The 24,751-nt window shown below is 39.1% G+C and overlaps 1 protein-coding gene across 1 annotated transcript in view; it reads left to right on the top strand.

Moving 5' to 3' along the window:
* PRTG (protogenin) overlaps positions 1-24,751 on the top strand; it is a 76,642-nt gene that overhangs the window by 28,534 nt on the left and 23,357 nt on the right. Inside the window, exons 3-11 of the mRNA XM_005521754.2 lie at positions 2,158-2,302; positions 3,296-3,429; positions 3,724-3,861; positions 4,998-5,156; positions 5,702-5,861; positions 6,469-6,716; positions 10,219-10,383; positions 11,415-11,720; positions 12,575-12,763. Of these exons, the coding sequence (XP_005521811.2) occupies positions 2,158-2,302; positions 3,296-3,429; positions 3,724-3,861; positions 4,998-5,156; positions 5,702-5,861; positions 6,469-6,716; positions 10,219-10,383; positions 11,415-11,720; positions 12,575-12,763 (1,644 nt within the window). The remainder of the gene's footprint in view (positions 1-2,157; positions 2,303-3,295; positions 3,430-3,723; positions 3,862-4,997; positions 5,157-5,701; positions 5,862-6,468; positions 6,717-10,218; positions 10,384-11,414; positions 11,721-12,574; positions 12,764-24,751) is intronic.

The following is a 24,751-nucleotide window of genomic DNA, read 5'->3' as shown; positions in this document are numbered from 1 at the left end:
TTATTGTGACTCCAGGTGAACACACATTTGTGTAGGGAGAAATTAGAACTAAGAAGGAGGGAAGGAAGCAAGCCAAACTTGGATTCCTTTTGTTCCTGTTTCTTTTTTTTCCCCACCTCTCTATTTTGTGGTGGCAGACTACAGGAGAGCTGGATGGCATCAAATCCAGCACAAAGCAAATCCAGAAAGTTTAGAGACATGGGAATAACCTGCTCTATGTGGAGGCTATTTACTTTGTACTGAGTCTGTTTTGTGAAGCTGAGCTTTTGTAAATAGCCGAAAACTAAACCTCTTTTTTACTTCTGATGATTCCTTTGCAATCAAAATTGGTTTAAGGCAAGAACTGCTTTTGTGTCTCCCCCAACAGGTTTTAAATGTAAGAGTTTTGTTGTAACAGCTTTATGCATGTTGTGGGAGTTTTTATGTGTTCTTGAACCTGCTATTGCTAAAAAGTGAAAGAAAGAGCAAAAAGTGGAACCTAGTTCTGCTGGTGAGAGAGGATAGTTCTGGCTGCAGTGAAGCTGGGAACAGCCTCAGAGTGTCTGGGGCCATGCAGACCTGCTGCCAAGAGGTTTGGCTGTAACAGTGGGTACCAGGGGCATCTCTGCTCCCCTTGTCCAGGTGTCTGAGCCCCACTGCAGGTGCAGACCTAGTTACAGTGACCGTGGTGTTTCCATCACACGGCTCCAACAGCTTCCAGGTGGTTTTGCTGTAGGAGGTGTTTCTGTGGTCTTGTCTTGTCACAGTCTTTGGGAGGTCTGTTCACAAAGCTGCCACACTTTGACTGCTAGTGTGATTAGGAACACTCATTCCTGAAGTGCTGATGCAGCTACAGGAATGCAGAGTAAAAAAAAGTCACACCTGGAAAGTGAAATAGGCATGTGAGTAACAGGAATCTTTCAGTTGTGTAGTTAAGTCTGTGCTAGGGGTTAATTTGTGCATGGGGGAAAGCAATCAGGTGAGTTCACATTTCCTTCACACCCCAATATTAATCTCTCAGTGCTGTTCTGTACCATTAAAATGACAGGGAGGGGGAGCACTCAGTAGAATGCCTGGCATGCATCAGTGCTATGTATCCATCATGGCATTTTTGAGGATGAAAAACCATTTCCATTAATAAACAGGTAAAATAGAGAAATTACTTAAACACAAAACTTGAATATTAAGAGACAAGTAACTTTTTACTGTTGTTTTATCTATTGCAACCATGTTTCTGTATCACATATACAGGAGTAGAAATTTAATTGGAATCTGACTTTTTAACAAATAAAAGAAGTACCATTAAGTTTATAGAGATTGGTCCCTCTGCAGCTACAGGAGGTAGAAATGTGTGTGAAATTATTTGTGTTGTGTTATCTAAAAGGAGTTGCTTCTGAATTGTTCTGTTAGTTGTAAGTAGAAGTAAATAAGCAATTCATTAGCAGGTTTTGTATTACTTTCCCTTATTTTTGAGCAAGGAAATCCAAGAACTGATCAATTTCTTAGCTATTAGCTGCAGAGTATCTATTGATCTGTCGCTCCAGTTGGCTCAACGTTGTGAACTCCTCAAGTTGTAGATGCTCAAAATGACCTTGATGCTCTGTGCATTGGATGTCAGCTTGGTGACTGCTCAGACTGTTGGGATAAAAGTGTTCTCACTGGCTTAAACTTACTTTGAGATATTTTTTTGATTTCTTTTTCTTACCACACATCAATCTGTATAACTCTGCAAATGCTTTCTTTTGTTAAAGTGAGTCAGGAACCAAAAGTTGTTTTGGAAATTTCCTATTGCAGTCAAATTTTTTAAGGCTGTCCCAAACTAGTTGAATTGACTTGAACTTTGTTAGTCTAATAATTGATATGGTTTCCAGCTGCATGCCAGTCAATTTGTGTGCTTAATTCTATTTGAGCATGTCATATTTATTTTTGTTGAAATATTTTTTTTACTGAATTAGGTTAAAGCAAAGTTATTTTAAGTAAACCTTCAACCAGTGAAAACATGTTATTGAGCTAAGCTGACAAGGCAGTTAGATCCATCTTTCTTTGCATACAGAAATAAAAGAATTATGTGAAGTATTTCTGGGTGTTTTTACAAGTTGATCTATGAACTGGAGTTTGATTTAACCAGGAATTTTTTCTCACTTTAGTCCCTTAAAATTTATGATCTTTTTTTTTTAGCCATTTCTGCATTTGAAGTCCAGCCGCTTTCAACTGAAGTCCAAGAAGGTGGAGTAGCTCGATTTGCCTGTAAAATAACAGCAAACCCTCCTGCCACTGTGACATGGGAAGTGAATAGAACAACTTTACCCTTAGTCATGGATAGGTACGTAGGGTTACACATTTTAGAATGTATTTTATTCTTTGTTGTCATTTTGATCCTGCTACAAGAAGAAAATCTGAATCCTTGCAATACCATTACATTAAAAAGGTTCCATGTCAACTATTGAAATAGCACGTCATAGGTATGTTGGATAATGAATTTTAAATAAGTGTTATGAGTGCAGATCAGTGTCACCCACTATTGTCTACACAGTAATCACTGATCTTTGAATTCTTATTGGTGGATTTTGTATGCAAGTCATCCTCAGGAACTGGCATTGCGGTGGGGAATGGAATGGGTGAACTTCGGCTCTGGGAGTGGTTTGAATGGGATTGCCTTCACTGAGGAATTGATGCTGAACTTGTTTTTCTTTAGAGGGACAATAAGGAATTATATATACAGAAAATTGAGTTAAAATACTTGATACCAGGGAAATTCTATGCAAGGGGTCTCCTCATGAACTGATTAACTTGAAGAATACAGTCTGCTCGCTGTTAGATTCTTTTCCATCTCCAGTTTGTGTTCTTTGAACTGACTCCTGTGCTTTTTGACCTATAACTCCAGTTGAAAGTGTCTAAGATACCCCACATGCAAAGGAAGGGAAAAAGAGAAATTAGAAATTGAAACCATAGGTGGGTTTCTGGGAACTGTACACCAGTTATGTCCATGTATCAGAAACTGCTGTAAAATATCAGCCAACCTGAACAGTATGAATGTAATAGCAGGCTAAAGAGGCTGGGATGGTTGGTTTTGAGGGTGAGAAAGATCTGCTTGTTGAAAGTAAATTCATCTGCTCTTCGTGGTGCTGGGGGGAATTTCCCCTGTAGTTCAGAAAGGCAGGAAGGTGAGTCATGTATTGGGAATGTTTAGAGTCTCCAGCCTGCTGTTCCCAGGTCAGTGTAGCAATGGCTGTTTGTAAATCAAGGAGTTAATTCCACCGTGGTGTTCACTGGCTGAATGTTTATCTACATTTCTTACTTTTGGTGTCTGTGGCAGGATAACTGTTCTGCCTACAGGAGTGCTTCAGATCTATGGTGTTGAGCAGAAGGATGCTGGGAGTTACCGGTGTGTTGCCACAACTGCAGCCAATAGACGTAAAAGCACCGAGGCAGTGCTGAGTGTTATTCCAGGTATTTACCACATGAGATTTTTTCAGTGCCACCATATTCTTTCTTACAGTATAGCAAAAACTCTTAAGAACCTTGAAAAGCTGTAGGTAAACCACTTGTCCAAATAATTTTGCTTGCTTTTATCTTGTCCTAAAATATTGTTCAATATAAGTTTCCCCAATTACTTAAATAAGGCTTTGGTGTAAATGTGACTTCTAGTGTCCCTAAAAAAAAAAGAAAAAGCTTTATTTCTTATTTAATTGAGTTTTTGTCCAACTGTGCTCACTTTTTATCATTTTTTTTATCTCTGCAAAGCCTCAGACTTGAAGCCTTTTCACAAGCCATCTATAATAGCTGGTCCTCAAAACATTACAGCATCTCTTCATCAAACTGTCATACTGGAGTGTGTAGCCACAGGGAATCCAAAGCCAATCATCTCATGGAGCCGGTTAGGTAGGTCTTAAAATTACCCCATGTGACCTTCAGCCTGTGGAGAGGAAGTAAAACTGGAAAGAAAGGATTTGAGCAATTAGGTTTCTGTTCTGAGGCTTTGTGTAGAGGGTAACGATTAGTAGGTTCAGGTAGGATGAGTGAAACTCTTTCAGTTCTGTGGTTCAGTACTGCTGTCAAGAAGCCCTGAGGTTTTCTGAAGCTTTGAATTCCCTGCTTCTGCTGTCAATCCAGCACTGCCCTGGGCACAGGGACAGGCAGGGTGGGGTGATGACCTCCAGGGATCCATGACTGGAATAGAATCCGTGGTGGGGGCAGGTTGGGATGGCTGCATCCATGAAACAGACCTGGAAGAATTCCTTCCACTTTTCTTCTTAGAAGCCCTGTGAGAATGTGATTTGCACCTTGTGCTAATGGGCCATTTGAACTATGAATAAATATAGACTAACCCAGGACAGTCAGCCTAGAGGGGGAGAAGAGGGAATGCAGTAAGAATAACATTGAGCAGTGCATCACTTTTTTTTTTTTCCATGGAAACTACTTTCTGTTTTCATTCCAATATGTACCTAAATGTTGAAGCAAACTTCCAAACATTCCTCTTCCATGTAGAAGCAAACCATGAAAAATTTTCCTCTATTTCTAGAAGTGTAAGAAATAAACATGTATTTCCTGGTTGATTCAGTGGATCTTATAGACAAACATGTAGGAAAAAAGTTCACAAAATAGTCATAGAGGATTTGCTGTGAAAATAGAAAATACATGGTAATCAAATACGTTAGTTTTATCTGCAGCAAAATTCAGGAGATGGTTGATCACTGTAAAGATGCTGTGGATGGGTTTTGGTAGTGGTGAACTGAATCATAGTGCTAGGGAGATGGGAGGTTAACTTCTAGCTGAGGTGGTGAATTCCAGGTATAAACCACTTAAGAAGTGGTGAGACCCAGCCATCTGAATGGTCAGGTAGCTAGTGAAGAGCAAAGTAAATACAAAATGGAAACCTCTGAAAGCTCAACTGTGATTTCCTTTGCATTTTTTGACTTTTATACTCTAATTTAAGCCATTCCTGCATAGACAACCCAGTTTAGGTAAGTTATTTAGATGAACAGCCTTGTAACCACTTCTGGTGTTCTCTCAAACAGACCATAAGTCCATTGATGTCTTCAACACGCGAGTCCTTGGGAACGGGAACCTGATGATCTCTGACGTGAAGGTGCAGCATGCAGGTGTCTACGTCTGCCGGGCCACTATTCCTGGCACTCGCAACTTCACAGTGGCAATGGCAACTCTCTCTGTGCTGGGTGAGCCCACTTCCCTCTTCAGTGTGTTTGAACACCTTCTGGCTGTCCTTTTGGGCTCTGCTGTGTGCTGGGCTGACATTTTATCTCAAACATGGTGTGCCGAGGGATGTAGGGAGACTGCAGAGATTGAACAGATCACAGAACTGTGACTGTCTTCTTCTGCCTGTTGACTTAGATGAGAAGTGTCAGATACTCGAGATCTGAGTTGTGAGCTAGCACTTGGAGATACCCAGGTGCAATATTTGTTCTGGGAACAGGCTCTCAACACAGAAAAGGACCCTGTAACCAAGTAGAACAGTATGTCACAGTCTGGAGTTTGATTTGTTTATATTCATAAATGGATGAAAAAATACTATCTGTGCAGCTGGTGTATCTTTAAACAAATGTGCCTTGTTTACAAGGAATGTGCTTTCTGATTGTGTATATGTGTTCGAGTGGCTTGTGGTTTATTTGGAAAACTAATCATTATTATTGTTATGACTGTCCTTGCATTTGTAGGGGCTTGATTTGAAAACTATTTTTTTCCTCTTGTAACTTACCTGTAGCTCCACCTTCTTTTGTGGAATGGCCAGAAAGCTTAACAAGGCCTAGAGCTGGTACTGCTCGTTTTGCTTGTCAAGCAGAAGGAAATCCTGCCCCCAAAATTTCATGGTTAAAAAATGGAAGGAGAATACACTCCAATGGGAGAATAAAAATGTACAACAGGTAAGATGGCAGTTGCCGTAGGAGAGCTGTGCTAGTGATGTGCTACCAGAAGATGACATTACAGTACCTAGCAATAGACAATCAAGACAGAACTCAGGTCAACCTAAAATGGGACATTAAATGTAGTGATGGGTGCACATTAATCAGTACCTATAATCAGTAAGGCTTATATGGGAAGTGCCTTACCTGGCAGGGAGGGTGGGCAGGACTGAAATGAAGAGTTTCACTGCAGAGTTACTTTAGATTTACAGAGTAGCAGAATCTTGCTACTACTTCTGTTGAGCGAGCAGTTTATATTAAAGAGGTGATTAAGGAATTAAAAGCTTAAGGGTCTGCTTTTTGCAGGGAGAGAATAGATGTGCAGTTTTGTTTTCACTGTGCCTGGCTTTGTAGGCACAAACAGAAACATGGCAGGTTATGCAGAACACTTCAGGGTGATAAATTTCACTGCTGAGCATCCATTCTTAATAGAAGAATTTGTGGCATGCAAGTCAATTATACTAAACTTAGGAAGCAGAGGCAAACACAACTGGTGTTTCATTATGTGGAGCTAAGTTTATCCAAGGTGTGATCTTCTTTTCCATCTTTTTCTTCCTTTTGGATCCAGTAAATTGGTGATTAACCAGATCATTCCTGAAGACGATGCCATTTATCAGTGCATGGCAGAGAACAGCCAGGGCTCCATTCTCTCCAGGGCCAGACTCACTGTGGTTATGTCAGAAGACAGGCCCAGTGCACCTTACAACGTCCACGCTGAAACCATGTCAAGCTCAGCAATCCTGCTGGCCTGGGAGAGGCCACTGTATAATTCAGACAAAGTGATTGCATACTCTGTGCATTACATGAAAGCAGAAGGTAAGCAGTTTGATTTAAATGCCATCTAATGATTTGAGTGGGACAAGAACTCAAATGTCCTTGCAAGACTGTCAGATTTGAATGGTTCATGTTCAGGGCTGCATCAGAGCATTCCAATATATAAATGCATACTGTAATCAACAGGCAAGCTTGGGGGAAAATGCATTTTCCCACACCGTCTCATTTGTGGGACTGAGTGTTCTTCCAACTTACCTGTGTCTGATGGCTCCAGTGAGCAGATTCTGAAGCTGGGATAGGACTTTGGAACATACAGCAGAGTCCTGGAATCTTACAGAGTTGAACTTCTCAGCACAGACTGCTCTTTTGTCTAGATCCCCAAATTCTTGTGACTTCACTGGCTTTCATATATTTTGGAGTAGAATAGTTGATACTTTGTCTTCACTACCTTCTCTTAAAAGGAATATTGGCCAAATGGTGAAATCTACTCTTCTTTCAGCCCTTGGTCTCCTGTAATGAGAAAAGTCTATTCAAATGCTGAATGGCCATGAGTGGTTTATCCCAGTCTCTGAAATGATACACAAGTTCCTGTATAGAATGGAATGGATAGTTGGAATAAAAATGAGTAACTAGACATTTTAAAACCCCTTAGTATTGTGTAATTGCTTTGAGTTAAAGTAGTTTGAGGTGGTAGGAAACAGCCATTTCTCAAAAGCAGGAGGTGATGGCTTAATGACTTGAAAAATTGTTAGGAGCATGGCTTCAAGTAATCTGCATTGCAGCCCTGTTTTCTTGGAGTGATTTCTGTTTCCACTTCTATTCAGCAAGTGGTTTATTCAAGGACAGGACTGCAGATGCTCAGCTCTGTGTGGAATACCAGTCTGCCATCTGCTAAGCAGAGGACAGGAAGGACAGCTTAATTACTCTAATACTGATGCAGGAATAGCCACATTTGCTTTTGCAAGTGGGATATTTCAGGACACAGGAGAATTTTGTCGGAAGGAAGGAAAGAGTTTTGAAAGATAATGAGAATGAGAGGTGTGGGAAATTACCCCCTACTCTTTCAGTCACTGAGGTATTGTGCTCACAATCCCCTCTTATAGCTAATATGAATAAAGTCACACTGGATAAGTAATCTGGGTAATTGTAAAGAGCAGAGACCAGGTAATTTCAAAGAAATCTGGCAAACTGTCCTTAGGGAAGTTTGTGCAGGAAATAATCTTGCACAGTAGTGAAAGGAGGTAACTTCTGGAATATGTTTTTTGCAAAACCCTTTTGTAGTCCCTTCCTTATTTGCTTGCTTATCCAAAGGTTATGTTTTGTGAAATGAGATTATAGCTTGTCTTGATTTAAAAAACCAAACAAACTTCAAACAAAAGCAAGCAGCCAAACAGAGTCCTCTGATTTATTTGAACATATTTTCTCAAATACCCATTTTTTTCATCTTTCCTGACTGTCTTGTGGTATTTATTTTATTTAATGTAATTTCGTTGTGCATCCTTTCACATTAGTGAAAAAAATCCACACAAGGAGAGTGGAGAGGGCTGTGTAAAGAGGAGTAATTACAGTGATGGGATTCAAAATGTAGGTGATCTGCATGCGTTTTTAATATTGTAACACGATTGCATAGTATCAGAAATCTGCATCAGAACTTAAACCTCATTTTTGTTTTATTTTATAGAAAAATGTTGAGCTTCAATGGCTAGTGGACTGCACTTCTGTAAAAATAATATCTTTCTAAGTGATAGAGTGATAGCCTGTAAATCTTTCTTAGGATGTTGCTCTCATATCAGACACATTATTGAAAGTCTAGAAAATGCCTTTGTGAAAAATTACCACATTAACAATCTCTCTAGTGTAAATTTAGGAACAGCTACGTTTCAAGAAATGCAGATTAAATATTAAGGAAAATCTTTTGATGATATTCACACTGTACCAGAGCATAGGGGTTCTAACATAGGCTGTTGGCATTGTCTCAACAGAGACTCTGAGTCTCCTAAGTTGTACTGATGTTTGTGATTCCATAAACTTTAAGCAGAAAGCAAAACTGCTGGATAATGCATGAATTGTATGCAGTTTTAAAGAGGGTTTTTTGTAGCCATTACAATGTGGTAGGTGCTTTGAATACAAAATATACCATCGCTTATTGTTACATTTCACAACTCGCATATTCCAATGTTTCACTGTAAAAACAAGTTCAGGTTCTCTTCCCTATATAAGAAAAAAGTTAGTGTTTTAATCAACCTAGTTGAAAAAACTAACAGGTGTGGGTTTTGTGTGTTTGTTTTTTGTCTCTTTTAGCAGAATATTTTACATTCAAATTGGGGTCATAGTAGCAAGAATAAAAAGGTCTGATGAGCATGCATGCTGGAGTGTGTTAATTCCTTGTTAGTAATTTAGAAAAGGCACAAAGAGAACACTGATTGTGGTGGAAGGCAAGCCTTGTTCCCTATTATGGCTGTTTCATTAGGGCCCCTGCATGAGGCCTAGCAATCCATTCAATGAGAGAACAAGTCTTTTTAATTTGAGCTCAAGGATCTTGTTTAGCAGGTCAGAAATCGTGCCTTGCAATTCCTAATTAACAAGCCATTAACTAGTCTGTTGTGAGATGCTCGTAATCTTGTCTAATTAAAATGCTATCAAGTTAATTCATAAATGTGGGAAAACTTAATGGTGGAATTTGCCTTTGGTTTTGTTTATAAATTCAGTTGTGAAGAGGAGGAGCTGGCTCTTACAGAGTTTTGATTAAGTTGACATGCACTTGGTGTGAATTGTTCGTTAACACAGCAGCTTTCACCACACTTGGTCCACTTTATAGCCTTCCTCTATAGGAATAAAGGCCAACAAAGACAAGGACTGCTGCATGCATTGCTATGCATATTTTAGTGTGAATTGCTGACAATTTTTTTTCTTTTTTTTTTTTTTTACAACTTGCTAAGGAGCCAAACATTATTGAAGATTATTCTGGTCTGTTCTTTATTGGCCTTTCTCCAAATTAAAATAAAAAATATGTCAATCAAATGTAATACAAGTTGTAGGGCTAAAATGAGATCCTTTTGCTGAATACATTCTTTTTGTTTGTTTCTTTTGGGGGGAAGGGGTGTTTGTTTTGTTTTTGATGGAGTGGAGCCCTCACATTCCTCACAGTCTGCTATAGAAAAGCTCTGTAAATAGGTTTTGGAAAAAAAAACCCTGACTCTAAACAAATAGATTTAGAAGCTGGCTATGAATGATAAGGCTATTAGAGCTTGTCTGTTGTGTTACTGTACATTGGGCACAGTTTGTTGTGACTAATGCTAAATAGGGTTTGGAGCTGCATTCAGTATCCCTTATTGAGGAAAATCCTGAAACACCACACAACCTATACTACAGCAAGACACAGTTACTCCTGTGCATGAAAGAGCTTTTGCTTAATAGGGTTAAAAAAATAGAAGTGGGCTAGGGAAGAACGTGAAATTAACTTCGTAAGATCTTAAAGCCAAGATACTGTGATGTTCAAGGATTTTCAGGAATTTTTGTTCGTCTAACCCTTGTTTTATACCAGGTTTAAATAATGAAGAGTACCAAGTGGTCATTGGAAATGATACAACCCATTACATTATTGATGACTTGGAGCCAGCCAGCAACTACACCTTCTATATTGTAGCTTACATGCCTTTGGGAGCCAGTCAGATGTCAGATCATGTGACTCAGCACACCCTGGAAGATGGTAAGAAATTATTTTGGTGAATGTTCTTATCTGCACTGAGTCAAACTGTGCAATCCAGTAGTAACAGTTCTTGAGGGTCTTGAATTTCTGTTGATACCAGTGAGGCTTCTGGATACCACAGTACAAGCCAGCAGCTCATGAAAGGAACGTGAATAAAATAACATTCTGACAGAGCAACAGTGTGTATTACACAGTCTCTTTCTATGTTGAGAGACATTTCATTAAATCTTATCAACAACTATTCTAGATCTTTAAGAACTCCTTTCATGGTGAGAATTTGAGAATAGCCTAGGATTTATTCTCTATGAGGCTCCTTTGGGCATCTGAAATGTGGATCCAATTGCACACCTACCACACCTTTTCAAATTTTATAGAAAAATTTGAAATGCTAATTTGCTGTATGGAAAAAAAACTAAGCTATTGTTTTGTTTTGGTCTTTTTTGTGTCTATGTGCCTTTTTTTAGTAGAATCAGAATTTTGTAAAAGACCCTGTTGGCTTATTTCTGTGCAATGATTTAATTAATCTGAACATCATGGCAACAACAAACTGTTTAGTGTAGATCATTAGATCTGATTAATAAATTCTGACAGGGTTAAGCTTTGGCAGCATGGAACATTGCCATTTCTAGTCGTCTGCCTGTCTCTTTGTCAGAACCCTCATTATATGGTAAGTGGAAGAAAACATGCACCAAGTGTTCAACTGTGCAGATTGTTGTTTGGGCTCTTGGTTGGAGCTGCTGCATCTTGGCAGGCAGTGTGTCAGACCAGCCAGGTGTTGATTGCCTTTGATTACTGCTGGCAGCAGTGAGAGAAGAAAATGTTGAGGGCCTTACAGGAAAAAGTTTGCTTAAACTGTGCTGCATGCAGCAGGTGTGAAGTGTGGGGAGTGTCAAATTATCCTTAAACAAGAATCCACACAACTTGCTGGATTATTTAGTCTTTGTTACTGGCATCTCATTGTGGGCTGAGGTATCAGACAAGATTTTTCTATCTTTTCTCTGAGCTCAAAAGCTTTGTCTTGGCCTTTTTAGTTCCCTTGAGAGCTCCTGAAATCAGTTTGACCAGCAGGAGTCCGACAGATATTCTCATATCTTGGCTGCCAATTCCTGCAAAATACAGGAGAGGCCAGGTCGTCCTGTACCGTCTGTCATTCCGCCTCAGCACAGAGACCAAAATCCAGGTGCTGGAGCTTCCAGGCACTTCAGATGAGTATCTCCTGGAGGGGCTGAGGCCTGACAGTGTCTACTTGGTTCGTATCACTGCTGCAACAAGGATTGGCTGGGGAGAGGCGTCTTTGTGGACCTCACACCGAACTCCCAAAGCTACAAGTGTGAAAGGTAATTCTGAACATACTGTGCACTGAACAACAATGGCTTTGGGGCTGGTTGGATTTTTAAGTTTTCTTTTTAATTCAAAATTATATAGAACAGAAGAAAATGAATCTAGAAGCTAAAACGTCTGAGCAGCTCTCAAATGTGAACTAGAGTTTCCTGTACCATTTTGTTCAGTGTAAAATACATTTCTGCAAACTGGAACACTACCCATTAGCACTGTAATGTGCTAATAAAGGACCTGAGTTGATGCATGCACGTATTATAAAAAATGCATGTATCTTTTGAATAGGCAAATTGACTTGATATGTAAAGTCTAATTTGTTATAATTGAGCTTTGGGTTTTATTATTATTTAGTAATGTCATGCAGAAGAACATTCAGCTTTGCACAAATAACTTGAAAACTATGCAAATTGAATTTTTAAACTTTATTCCTTAGCTGTAGTCCACATCCTTCTGCTTTGGATTTAATTGAGTTTTGACTATAGTGAATTATTAACACTTGATGAAGTGTAATGCTATTGTTAATCACATTTGCTCTGGCTCACTTTAAAACAGGAAGTAACTTTGTAATTATCTTTGTAATGTTTTCATTTTTGCTTAAAAAGGACTACCTCATAAACATTTATTTATTTATTAAGATGCATAATTAAAAGCTGTTTCTAGTCTGTTGTATTCTAAATTAAGTTGTTAGATTTAGGTTATAGGGAATCAGACATCATAAGAAAGAAATAATTACATGAATACACAGATGAGTTAGAATCAAAGTCTGGAGTGAAGTTTGGGTTGATGGACATCCAGATTTTTTGAATGAAAAATAGCTGAAGACTATTTTACATCTCTCTTTCTCTAACCCCAGCACCAAAGTCTCCCGAGCTGCGTTTGGAGCCCATGAACTGCACAACAATTACAGTGCAATGGCAGCAGGACTCTGAGGACACTGCCGCTGTCCAGGGCTACAAACTGTACTACAAGGAAGAGGGGCAGCAGGAGAATGGACCAATTCTGTTGGATGCCAGTGACCTGGAATATACTGTCAGTGGTTTGGGTGAGTGTACAAAATACTTCCCAACTCTTCTGGAAGACAGGGACACCTTAGAGAGCTTAAATCACTAGGCCTGTAAGGCAATAGAGTTGGGTTTGGCTACCTATTTTCCCAGCAATAAGCTTTGCAATCTTGAGTTAGGCTGCTGAGGGAACAATCCTCTGGCAAAATGTGCATTACACAACACTTAGATAACCAGATCTCGTAAATCTTGTGTAAATTGGAAGGACGCCCAACTACTTATCACAAGATACAGATGCTAGTAAATGACATGTCTTTTTAATATTCAGTTTAATATGCAGGTTTTTCATGTTTTTGGTGTTTATGTCTGATCTAAGAACAGTGAAAGATTAATACAAAAACCCAAAGATTTTTCTCTGCTATTTTTAGCCTATTTCTGTTTTACTTGTAGCTTTTGTCACAGGTAAACTGCATGACAAGCACTGCTTGTTCAACATAGAAGTAAGTAGCTCTTGTGCATGTTATATTCCTGTTAATATTTTTAAGGAGTACTGGTAAATATTTGCAGGACTGAGCACAAAGATTAGAGCACAGAACTTGCTGAGTACCACTGGAGTCTTTCCACTGACCGTCTGACTGTTTCCTCCTCTAGCTCTTGCAGTCTGTGTTATTAGAGATGTGTTGGGATCATCCCCAGGTAGAAGGTGCTTTGTTTACATGCAGAACTGAGAGTTTCTTTCATCAAAAGATGTGATCTATCACATAATCAGCTAAAGTAATATAGGACTTGACACTTGCTGTTTGAAATGTATTGAGATGTTTTACTTGGTGGTGTTGTGGAGAATTAATATTGACTAAGTTACCAAAATTGACCTGCAGTCTTATCTGGGTCAAATGTCTTCCTGACCATGCTCAAATATTCTCATCTGCTGCATACAGCTGAGATACAATTTTAGGGGAGATTTGAGAAGAGTATTCTGGTCTGTTAGCTGGACAACTGACCATCTGTGACCATTTCTAGCCAGAGCATCTGGCAGTGGCCGACTGTTTAACAGAGCTGTGAGACAAAAGAGCACTTTTGAGAGCACAGAAAGGATGTGGTGTCCTAGGACAGAAATGCATAAATCTTACTAAGCAATAAAAAGCTGTAATTTCAAACATATGCAAACGTATTAATAATGTGATCTACATGATATGGATTTTCTCAGTACACTAATACTCTTCAGATGAAAATACTATTTTACAGAATTATATTAAAATGTATATTATCTGTGTGTTTTTGTTGGATTTTCTTTCCAGTGAGTATGTAGACAGATGAGAAAATGAAAGAAAAGTGAGTTTGGAAATTACAGCTTTCACGTGGTCACAGTTGATTGAATTGCAAGAAGGAAGAATTCATGTGCTTGAGTTAACCATTCAGTCATGATGTATGTGATATGATGAGTGTTTATTCTTTATCATAATTCTCAGTATCTAAGTATGGTGACCAAAACATGATACATTCCATATACTCTGATTGCTGTAATTTATATTTTTCACATTTACATAATTTGTGCTGCTATAGGCTAGTTTCACTGAAGTGTAGTTGTTCTGGTTTTTTTAATGGGATGTATTGAGTTATTTGAAATATATATAAAATATTAGTTTTCCTAAGTTTCTTTGCCGTTTTTTTTTTTTGGGTTTGGTATTTTTTTTGTTTGTTTGTTTTTTGTTGTTTTTTTTTTTTTGCTTTATAGCATTTACAGTAAAAGGCATTCATCACTACAGCTGCAAAAGACTCAGCTCAGGAAAATTGATTAGGTCATGATTTTCCACTGCTAAGATGATTTCTTACCCTGCAGCTTGGGAAGTTCACAGAGACTTCTCATAGTGATAATGCCTGTCTGACTACTGTGTTTGCCCTTTGCCAAACTGCCTGCTTGAAATACTTGTGCATGCCAGATTATTTCTTAGAAAACAGTACAAAGCCAATCTTCTGCCTCTGTCAGCTGCACACATGGCGATTATAGCAGGTAGAATTTTATGCAATATATGAATCCACAAAGACTGTAGCCACGAAGGTGATTTATTCATATTTTTATTTCTTGTGAATAATTGAATTAATTTGGACTGGTACATTTATTTATTTATGCATTTAAAAATTAAAAATATTAGTTATTAGGAAGTGGTCCTATCTGCTACAATTGGAGGTGAAGCAAGGCAAGCCACCACACTGGGTTTTGTGAGTATGGTAAACTGATTTTTCATGGACTGGACAGAAGCTTTGAGGACTGATGTTCTATCATCCATCTGCCTCTCCTGAGGACACTAAACTACTGATTTATTGACAGAGTCTTTATTAAAAATGTCTTCATTATGAGCTAGAGGAGTTAGAATACTGCAAGTGTGAAACTTGAAGGGGAAAGGTGTGTGTTAAGGCTTTTGGTGTAATATATGTTGGATAGTATGGTCGAAGGGAAAGGTTATTCCTAATTTGAAAGAATATGCTCACAGTCCTAGGTGCTTCCCAGTGGCAAAGAAGGAGCAATTTCTCATGCATTATCTGTTGCCACTGAATTTATATGGCTTCCATAGACTCCCTCTTCATGTCTTTGTCATGATCTATGGCTGCCCTACCATATTCTGCTCTTTTGCATAGTTAATGAACTGCAGACAGACTTTTAGTGACATTTAGAGCATGTCAATACATCTGTCCATGGAACTTTTGCAGATGTTGGTACAAATGCCAGTTGTGCAAGATATGTGTTTAAAGAAGACATTTCACTTATCCTGTAGCAATTAAAGTGCATCACAAAATGAGAGTTCATGATTGTCTCTAATCAGAGAGAACATTAGCATTGTTATTACAAGCACTGTTGATTGCTTGTTGTTGATAGGTTTGATATAACTATTGTAAATGATTGCAAATGTCTACAGGACTCTTGATGGAAGAATAATTATGATAGATAAAGCAGAATCAGCAATGCTAGTGTGAAATAGATTACAATGATTAAACAGGGAATGGAGCAATATGAATATTATGCTACATATTTTTAGTCTCTTGTTGGTTCCTACTTTGTTTTCTGAGAAGTGACCTCTCTTTCTCCAGTGTAGGTCTACCCAGTTGCTTCTGTGTGTTTTTAAACTGGATTATTTAGCATGATAATCACCACGTAAATAGAATTAAATGATCTGATCATTTATTCTCAAAATAAATAGCCACAGTTTCACATAGGCATTTGTTTGTGTTAAAGGTCTTTGCATTTATTTTTCAATAGCAGACCATTTCCTAGTCCAGTGTAAAATTCCATTATTACTTGAATTTGCCACAGGAGCAGACCCTTGGGTGCATACCATGCATTTTTGCCTGTGTTTTTAATTCCTCCATTGCTTCCTCCTGGTCTAGAAATTTTTCCCTCACAGAAAGTCTTTCATTGTGAGACTTGGTAAGTCTGTTGGTACAGGTTCAGGATGTGTGTTCAGAAGTTGAAGTGAGTTTTGCTGGTGGAAGAGTTTGCTGGGGAACCTTCTCACTGTGCAACAGGAGAGGGATTGGCAAACCTTGGAAGTTAAAACACAGTGTCCAGAGAAGCTCAGCTCCCCCTTTAAGTCTGTTCAGATTATTTTTTTCAAATAATACTTAAATCATGTGCAGGTGCATCTGTGCCTCCATGAAGTTGGTATCACTGCTGGGCTAATGGAGTGTTTGCTTGTCAGAGCTCCCTGTATTTGCAGACATATCATTGGTAGGGAAGTGTTAAACAAGGATGGCAATGACTCAGAAGAACCCATCTGAAGCTTATCTGATAAAATCAAATTCAACTTCTTGGATAGCAAACTCAAGAAAGCATGATCAATTTTGATGCTGTGACATAATTTTTTAAGATGCCTGGAAATCTTAATCTCTGAACTTCATTGTTCAGTTCTTACCATGCTGATAATTAATTAAATGAATGCCACTGGTGATGGGGGTGTTGCAACATGTTCATGTGCCTTTATCCTCCAAGCCTCCTATGCTTGGAGGGAGGGAGGAAAACAAGAATTCACCCTGCTAATCCGTTCTTCCCTGGCTGCTGTGCAGGGGCTGTACCACCTCGATGCTGGCAGTTCCATGAGGGTTTCAGGAAGTTGCACTTTGGTGACAAGGCAGACATAGGGTCCCAGTAAATGCACCCAAAACCCTGAGGCCAGGAGGTACTGGCAGACATGTGCACATGTAAGTGCTCTTTTGTTTTGCTGCATGATGGTACCAGAGTAACATCTCTCACCTTAGGGGATGGAAAAACTAGTGTGTTAGCTTTGGTAAAAATGCCTTGAGCATGGGAGCCCACGTTCCTTGGCCTTTCCCTGGATAAGGTCCCTCCCAGGGACAGCCTGTGGAGTGTCCTGTGCTGGGAGCATCACTGGCTCCCCAGGGACCAGGGTGCAGAAGCTGCCAGGTGCTGGATGGCCATGAAATGGAGTGTATGGAGTGTTTTATAAAATAAACCATTAAACTAATAAATTGGTCGATGATTCCTGAAAGGTTTGGAGACATTGCAAGCTTTCTCTCTGGGAAAGCATCTCCTGTGCTGATGGGATCATCTAAACTGTTTAACATTAGGTACATGATAACCCTGGGAAAGCTTCTCCTGTTACCCTGGTTTTACATTACCCATTGGCATTTTCCCCTGCCCCAATCTAGTAATTTTGGAAAAATAACTAGATTCTGTCAGACTCATATGTGTGTTGTACTCCAAAAAGTTTGGTTTTAATCAGAAAAGCTTCCCTGTCTGAAAGCTCTTCGATGTTCTGCCTCTTCCCAGTTAGAGAGAGGAGAAATAAAGCAAAGTGCATTTCCTGATGTTCCTTGCTTGGACAATGTTTCCAAGAATTTGTCAAAGTCTGAATGGCACACAAAGGCACATTTTGTGACCCTGCATGGCACTCCCCTTTGGAAATGGAGCTTCTGCTGGAGAATTAGCCAGCTACCTACTACACTTAGTATTCCCCCAGAGACTTGGCCTTCAGTTGTTTAATTTCCCTGGGATCTATTTATATTGTGTTACAGCCATGACTGTAGCTAAGCTTTAGTTCAGGGCAGCAAAGATGACAAGGTCATTCAACAGTCTATAGAAATTGAATAAGGGTGTGTAAGAAGAGTCAGTGCAAAGAATTCCTCCAATTAAGTTGCCTGATGCACATCACCCAATCTTCTCTTGTACTGATTCTGTTAAAGTGCTTTAAAGTTTCAAAAAGCAGTTGATAGGATGGTCAGATAGCACACAGCAGTTTCATATGCATCATATTGCAGATGAATGTACTGGGAAATGTAAGTTTTAAAAACTTAATGGCATCTCTGACAGTGTTGATGCTATCTTTCTTAAGAACTGCAGCTGTCTGAAGTATTGAGAAGGGACACTAAGTGCATTTCACGTGTTAATGTAGTCATCTCTGAAAGCTGGGGCTGTAATTCCAGTTTTATCCCACATTTTGTTGGTGTCAAAATGTAGTCTCGTGCTTGTATCTGACAGTTCTGAAATACTGAAAATTACATATATGGGAATTGATACTGCCTTTTGTTTATAAATTACTGTGGAAATTTAGCTTGGAATCCCCATACAAATTCAAGGAGCCAGGCATTCCTACAGTTTTATGAAGTGATGTGAAAGAAACAAAGGTCTTTCTTGAGAAATACTTTTTTTTTTATTTATTTCATTGTTAACTGTTCTCAAATGGCATTAAAGAAAATATAATTTAGTATAACAGATACACTTTTTTGTGCTTATTTTACACCAGATCAGACATCCACAGTTAATGAAATGCTGATTTGAACATAAGACAGCTCTGTTAAAAAAATAATCGGAAATTGCTTTAGTTCTTAAAAAAGATCAACTAAAAGCTCAGTTTTCTTGCTTGGAAAACCAGATGGTTGCACTGCCTGCTGTATATACTGTAGTCATTATATTTACATTGTTACATAGTGGAAAGTGTGTAATAGCTCAGTAGGTGACCAGGACAAATATTATCATTTATTTCCACTGTTTACAGCTGGGTCAGTCTAGTGTTTACTCATGCTGATTACATCCTTAAACTAAACCTCTTATCTGTCAATTCCCCTGATTGTGTGTAACAGCCTTGCTACTACTACTTACCAGCTAAAACATAAGGGATTTGCTGAGAGGGGAGGAGGAATCGGTCAAATTGCACAAGAATACAACCAAGAGCCCTAGAAGTAAACTAGATATATTTAAAATCAGCTAACTGGGACCCCTTCTCCTTCCCAGCCATGGCAGATTATGTATATTTGTAGTTAACAAGCCCAAGCTCTTGCCTAGTGCTGCTATGATAGTGCTTCTATGGCATGTCAAAGAACGAGACACACATTCCTTGCTCCATAATCATGGAAGACAGACCTGTCACCACTCTAAATGAGTCTGTCTTCCAAATGCAGACATGGCATATCTGCATATCATTTTCTCCTGCTTTTTTTTTTCCCTTTCACGTTTTGAAAGTTAGATTATAGATTAGAAGAGAGAATGGAGGGAGCTTTATTGCCCTGTAACTTTTTTACCTGTAAGATACAAAAGCAAATGCTGCTTTGATAAGCTTTTACCTCTTTTATATAAGGAACCATGTTGCATTTTACAGGCTGTAAGTGTAAACAGATCAAACTGGGGGTTGTGTTTTGTTGTGATTTACAAACTGCCACATCATGTTTTGTTTCCAGTGCATGTTAGTGCTGGTAATTTCTCTGGGTCTGATTGTAGCAGAGAGCTCCCTTTAGGCTCAGATTGACCATCTGTGACTGTGGAAGATCAGACTGAGTGGCAGAGGCAGGGAAGGCATCCAGTCTCTGTCCTGTGTGGCATTTCTGCTCGTGTGCTTGTGTGGTTGTACTGGGGGAATATCAGGAGGCTGCAGAGTGCAAATACACTGACACGAGGTGAGCAGACACTGATTCCAGACTCACACACTTGGTTCATGCCTTCCTTATGGAAGGAAAACACTACACTGCTCTGTTGAGGTGAAAAATTGATTCACTAGGCTTGCAAATTGAATTCTTACTGGGCAAAACTGAAGCCTGTGTTGAACTCTGTGGCCCTTTGTTGGAGCTTGTTGGCCTGGCACCCACTACATCAACTGTGTCTTGGGCAAAGCTTTGTTCAAGCACTCTTGCACGGGACTGAGTGGGAATCCCAGATAAATATCAGCTTGTTCTGAGCAGATTTGCCAGGGAGCAGCCAGATAACTGTCAGCTGCTAATGCTGCATGCCTTTTATGCAGTTCAAGTTACACATCTGTAAAGAACTGTAGTGACCTTCTTCCTGTGTAGTTCTGCCATTATTTGTTTTGTGTTGTGCAGTATTGCAGATTTGTATCATTATTGCATATTTTCACTGTAATTTTTTGTTCTTAAGAAGATTGTTGTGTCCTCTGTTTTTTGTCAGAATTTAAATTTACCTCTGTTGGAGAAACTGGATTTATGTGTTTGTTTTTTTTTAATCATATCACAGTTACTTCTGCCCGTGTTTTTTGGTTTTTGAAAGTAAACATTACTTTCATTCAGTTCATTTTGAGTGGAAAGCTTTAATTAATTTTTAATGCATTTGCCAATTTTAAATTACACCATCAAGCTTCTCTAGATTACCAATTTAGCCAGTATCAAATTTGGTAGGCACGGGAATACTGACATCTGTAACATCAGCATTTGCAGCATAACTTGTTTTGGTGTTGATTAAAACGTTGTGTATGACAGACCCTTATGAAGAGGAATCCCTGGGCTTTCTTTGAATTAACTGCAGAGTCATGGAATGGCTCTAAAACTCATGGGAATTTATTAATCTGTCAGCATGATAAGCACCTAATCTTGGGTGAGAAAGATGCATTCTTGCTCTCTTAGTTAACATCTTTCATGAACAGGTGGATTGTGGTTTGGAAGGATTTTTATGGATTTTTAGGATTTTTATGTCTAATACATTTTTTTGTAACCTTCTGGAATATGCTCTGGTCCAGTTTGAACTCAGTTATGTGGGAAAATAGTTGTGACATCCTCATTTAAGCATGCCTTGACTTCTAACTTCCCAAACTAGTGGCTCTTTAAAGGGGAAGGACACGGCAAGGGGAGTAGATCCTCAGTGCAGAATAAAGATTGTGTGTACTGTACTTTAAAAAATCAAAACCTAGAGTGCTAAGACAAGTTAAGCCCTGCTCTAAAGAGATACTGTGAGCTGTCAGGATGAGAGAAGTGTCACTGTTTGGGACAATGCCTTTTAGCAGTGCTAAAGGTAATAATGTAAAGATGTGGGCTTTGCTAAGGCAACAGGAGAGATTATGTTCCATGGGCACACTCCAGTAGCATGGGGGGCTTTTGAATAATTTTGAGACTTGTCTCTTTATCAACTGTCCCCATAACTGAGTTGGATGCATGTTTTTCTCAGGGGATCAGATTAATTGTGTCACAACTCGAAGAACTGGAATCAAGGGTGCTTCAAAGCCTTCAAAGGAGGAGGAGGAGATTTTTTTGCACTCTGGCAAAATAACTTGCCAGCCTGTAGTGAAGCAAAATGTGTTGTCTTCAGGGTATTTAAAGGTAAACTTTTCGATGGTGGGAAAGCGATTAGAATCTTGCAGGAAATGCTCTCTGCTGCTCTGCCTTCCTGGGGTAGGAATTCCACCATTTAGAGCTAAATCTGTGTGGGAATTCAGTTGGGAGATTGTGTCATGTTGATTGAGTAACAGTTAGGATGCATGCAAATAGTGTTGCATTGTTCATTTGTTGGAGCTGAAGGTTAAAATTTGCTTCATGAGAGGACATATTGATCACTCCTTACAATAAGAAAGTAGTAAATAACTTTAAATGAAGAACCTCCAAAATATTTTTAAGTATTACAATGAATACTAATAAATCTATTTTGATAGCTGTAAAGCAGAAGTGACCACTAAATAAAGACTTAACTACTTGAAACTGGAAATTAGGCTAAATATATACCCTGTTTAAAGCTAAAAGTGAGCAAGCAGATAATGGTGGCAGGAATGACCAGATAAGTGATAAAGTTTGTAAAGAAAACAACAAAATAAACCAAACAAAAGAACCCCAGGAATCTGAACTACTATGTACATTCTTTCTGTACAACCCTTTTTAGATTTAAACAGAACTTTAAATATGGTGGGTTGTTTTTTTTTTCCTCCTTTTTTCCCTGGAATGAGCGGATTTGTCTCTGGGAGACAGCATTATTTAATTTGCTATTTATTGGACTTCATTAGTAAAATACTTAAGTCCTGGATTGCAAAGAAACTGCTCCTTGGAGAAAGCTTAGAGAAAACTCCTGTTATAGGAAATTAAATCAACATTGTCCATTAATCATACTGCATGTCAACCCCCAGACCTCTCTTGATTGTTCTTGGTGAATGTGAGGAACCATTAGATGTGTGAGGTCCTTAAAGGTCTGAGTAAGTCAAAGGGGAAGAGTTTAAAAAAATGCCACCATTAGCACATGAAAGAGACTTCAGAGTGGACAGAAGAAAACATTTGCTGTACAGAGCTAGTTACATTTCTTAATTTTTTTTCCTTTTTTATTTATTATTCCGTTGTTAAACAGCAATCCAGATGTTGTGATCCAAATGTGAATTTAATTCATCCTGAAGCTTTTTTTCATTAACTTTTTTTGGGTCATGCTACCAGTTATAGTTGTATGGGAAAGGTAATTATAGGGGATCTTTGTAATTTCTGTGTTAGTGATAAGTAAATGCACTTCTAAAGCTAAGCTGTTTTCTGGTAGGTTCCCTGCCTTGAGTAGCACCTTGGTTATATATTTGCCATGAAGGCATTATTGCTAACAGAAGGATTTTTTCAATTTTGGGAAAAGATGCAATTGTGGAAAAGTGCATGTTTGTTTTTTTCAGGCTTCCTGGAGTCACACTTCTGTGGCAAATGAAGTGGGGGCAGGGGGGGGAATGCAGGAAGTGGGGAAAAAAACAATCCTGTGTTGGAAGAAGCCTCTCTTGCTGTAAAATGTCTCTTCCAAACCTGGGATTTTAAAGTGGTGTTTTCTGTTGGGTTTTTTTTGTTTTGTTTTGTTTTGTTTTGTTTTTGTTTTTTTTCTAATCTAGAAAAAAAGTTTTAGTATAAATAAGATTTGCATTAAAAGTGTATTTCAACATTTATATTCACTTTCACAGCATTTTTTCCCCTTTATCATAGCTGAATATTGTACCCCTGTTCAAGCTGGTTATCATTACAGAACAAAACCACTTGTTACTGCACGTTCTTGTAGAAGCCAGGACAGGGAAATCATTTGGATCCTCTTTGGTAGATCTGTGAAAGACTTGAGTTTTCTGCCTCTTGCAGATCCAGTTGTGCATGCTGGGGGTCTTTGTACAACTGACTCTTTTGTATGCTCTGACAAAGGAGGAGTGTACAATGCAAATACACCTTGAAAATGTTGATTTTTTTTTTTAAGGTATTTGAACTGGAGCTATTTTGGGGTAATAGGTAGGATGGTGTATGTGGGAGAAGAGACACAGATGGGTAGATGTTGCACTGCTGTGCCTTGTGTCTATTTACCAGCTTTCTGGTAAATAGTAAATATTTAAATATATTCAAGGTGCAGGGAGGGCTGTGCTCACAGCCTGCTGCCCAGCTCTGTGTGTCTGTATTTGCATGTGTATACAGACACTGTTGGAAGAAAAATAGGAAATCTTTTTGATCCTTTTTGTCTTAGTCTAGCCCAGCACTTCTCCATCACAAGCGTATATTTTACTGTGTTAGTACTTCGTATTCATTGTTATTTTTCATGGTAATTGCAAATGGCCTAATTTGGCCTCTTTCCTCCTTTTCCTCCTTTTGTGTCTTGGCTGCCTTTATTTAATAATCTCTCAGTTTCCCATCATCCCTCATAGCCTTGGTGACAGTCACCTGTGCTGTCTCTCGTGCCCTTGTGCAGGGCAGCTGACACACTCTGCCTGGAGCATCCTCTTTAGGCAGTTATTCTTATTTCCACTTTTCTAATAGCACCTATTCATCTGTCTGTGCTGAGAACCCGTGCTGTGTCCTTCCAGCAGTCTGTGAGCGTTCCCATGAGTTTCACAGGTGGCCGAGTGCTCCCTGTCCCATGTCCCACACTGGGTACCTGGAGCACAAGGAAGGGGAGGGCCATTTCCATGGAGCGCTCGGATGCTGATGGTTTAAGCTGAGGGCGATAACGATGTCCCTGCAGTCAGTGTCAGAACATTTCCAGCTTTCATTCAGTCAATTAGATAACAGCTCCCCCTTGAGGGAAATGTCTTTTGTTAATAAACTCATAACACAGCTCTGGGATCGGTGGAATTTTTGGGTAGGTTTGAGGGTCGGTTTCACCAGGCTGTATAAAACAAAGCAGACTCGTGGTGGCTGTGCTGAGTCCTGAGCAGCTGCCAGGGCTCCCTCTGCTGCCTTGGGATGTAGTTTAGCTCTCAGAATTCATCCTAGAGCAACTCAGAGCACAATAAAGTACCAAAAGCTGGCTCTTTTGGAAGAAACAGCCCACATTCCTTGTGTACCTGTCTGTGTGCTCGCACATTGTGACACTTGTGCTGGGGCACAGGGGGGTGGAGGGAAGGGGCAGTGGCAGGGCTGGGTGGCTGAAGGGGGAGGGGAGCAGGCTGGATTCTTTCAGCAGCAGCACAGCTAATGCTGCTTTCAAACGCTCATCGAGCTGCAGGCTCAACGGAGCATTTGTAAAACTGAATTGATGATGGGAAACCTTTTAATTGTACACAGGGAGATAGCTAGCTAAGAGTTAAGTAGCTGTGTGTTTATTTTACTTAAGCAATCAATCAGTCAGACTGCTTTCCACTAAGTGTTGTATAAACTTCATATGCAGAGGGTTTACATCAAGGTAATTTTCTTCTCCTTTTTTCAATCAAGATAGTGATATAGGTTGAATTTAAATCTTGAATGCATTAGAAAAGCTAACAAAAATACCTTTCATTATGAATGTATCCTACTCTTTTCCTCTGTATCCTTTCAGTCTGTTAATGCAATGTTTGACATGTATTAAATGCTTTTTCTTCACAAAACTATTAAATAAT

Source organism: Pseudopodoces humilis, chromosome 16, assembly GCF_049639895.1.
Source record: "Pseudopodoces humilis isolate 2021_Gansu_Grassland_sample_001 chromosome 16, ASM4963989v1, whole genome shotgun sequence".
Classification (NCBI taxonomy): Eukaryota; Metazoa; Chordata; class Aves; order Passeriformes; family Paridae; genus Pseudopodoces; species Pseudopodoces humilis.
Note: the sequence above shows the minus strand (reverse complement) of the source record. Positions and strands in the feature narration are given on the sequence as shown.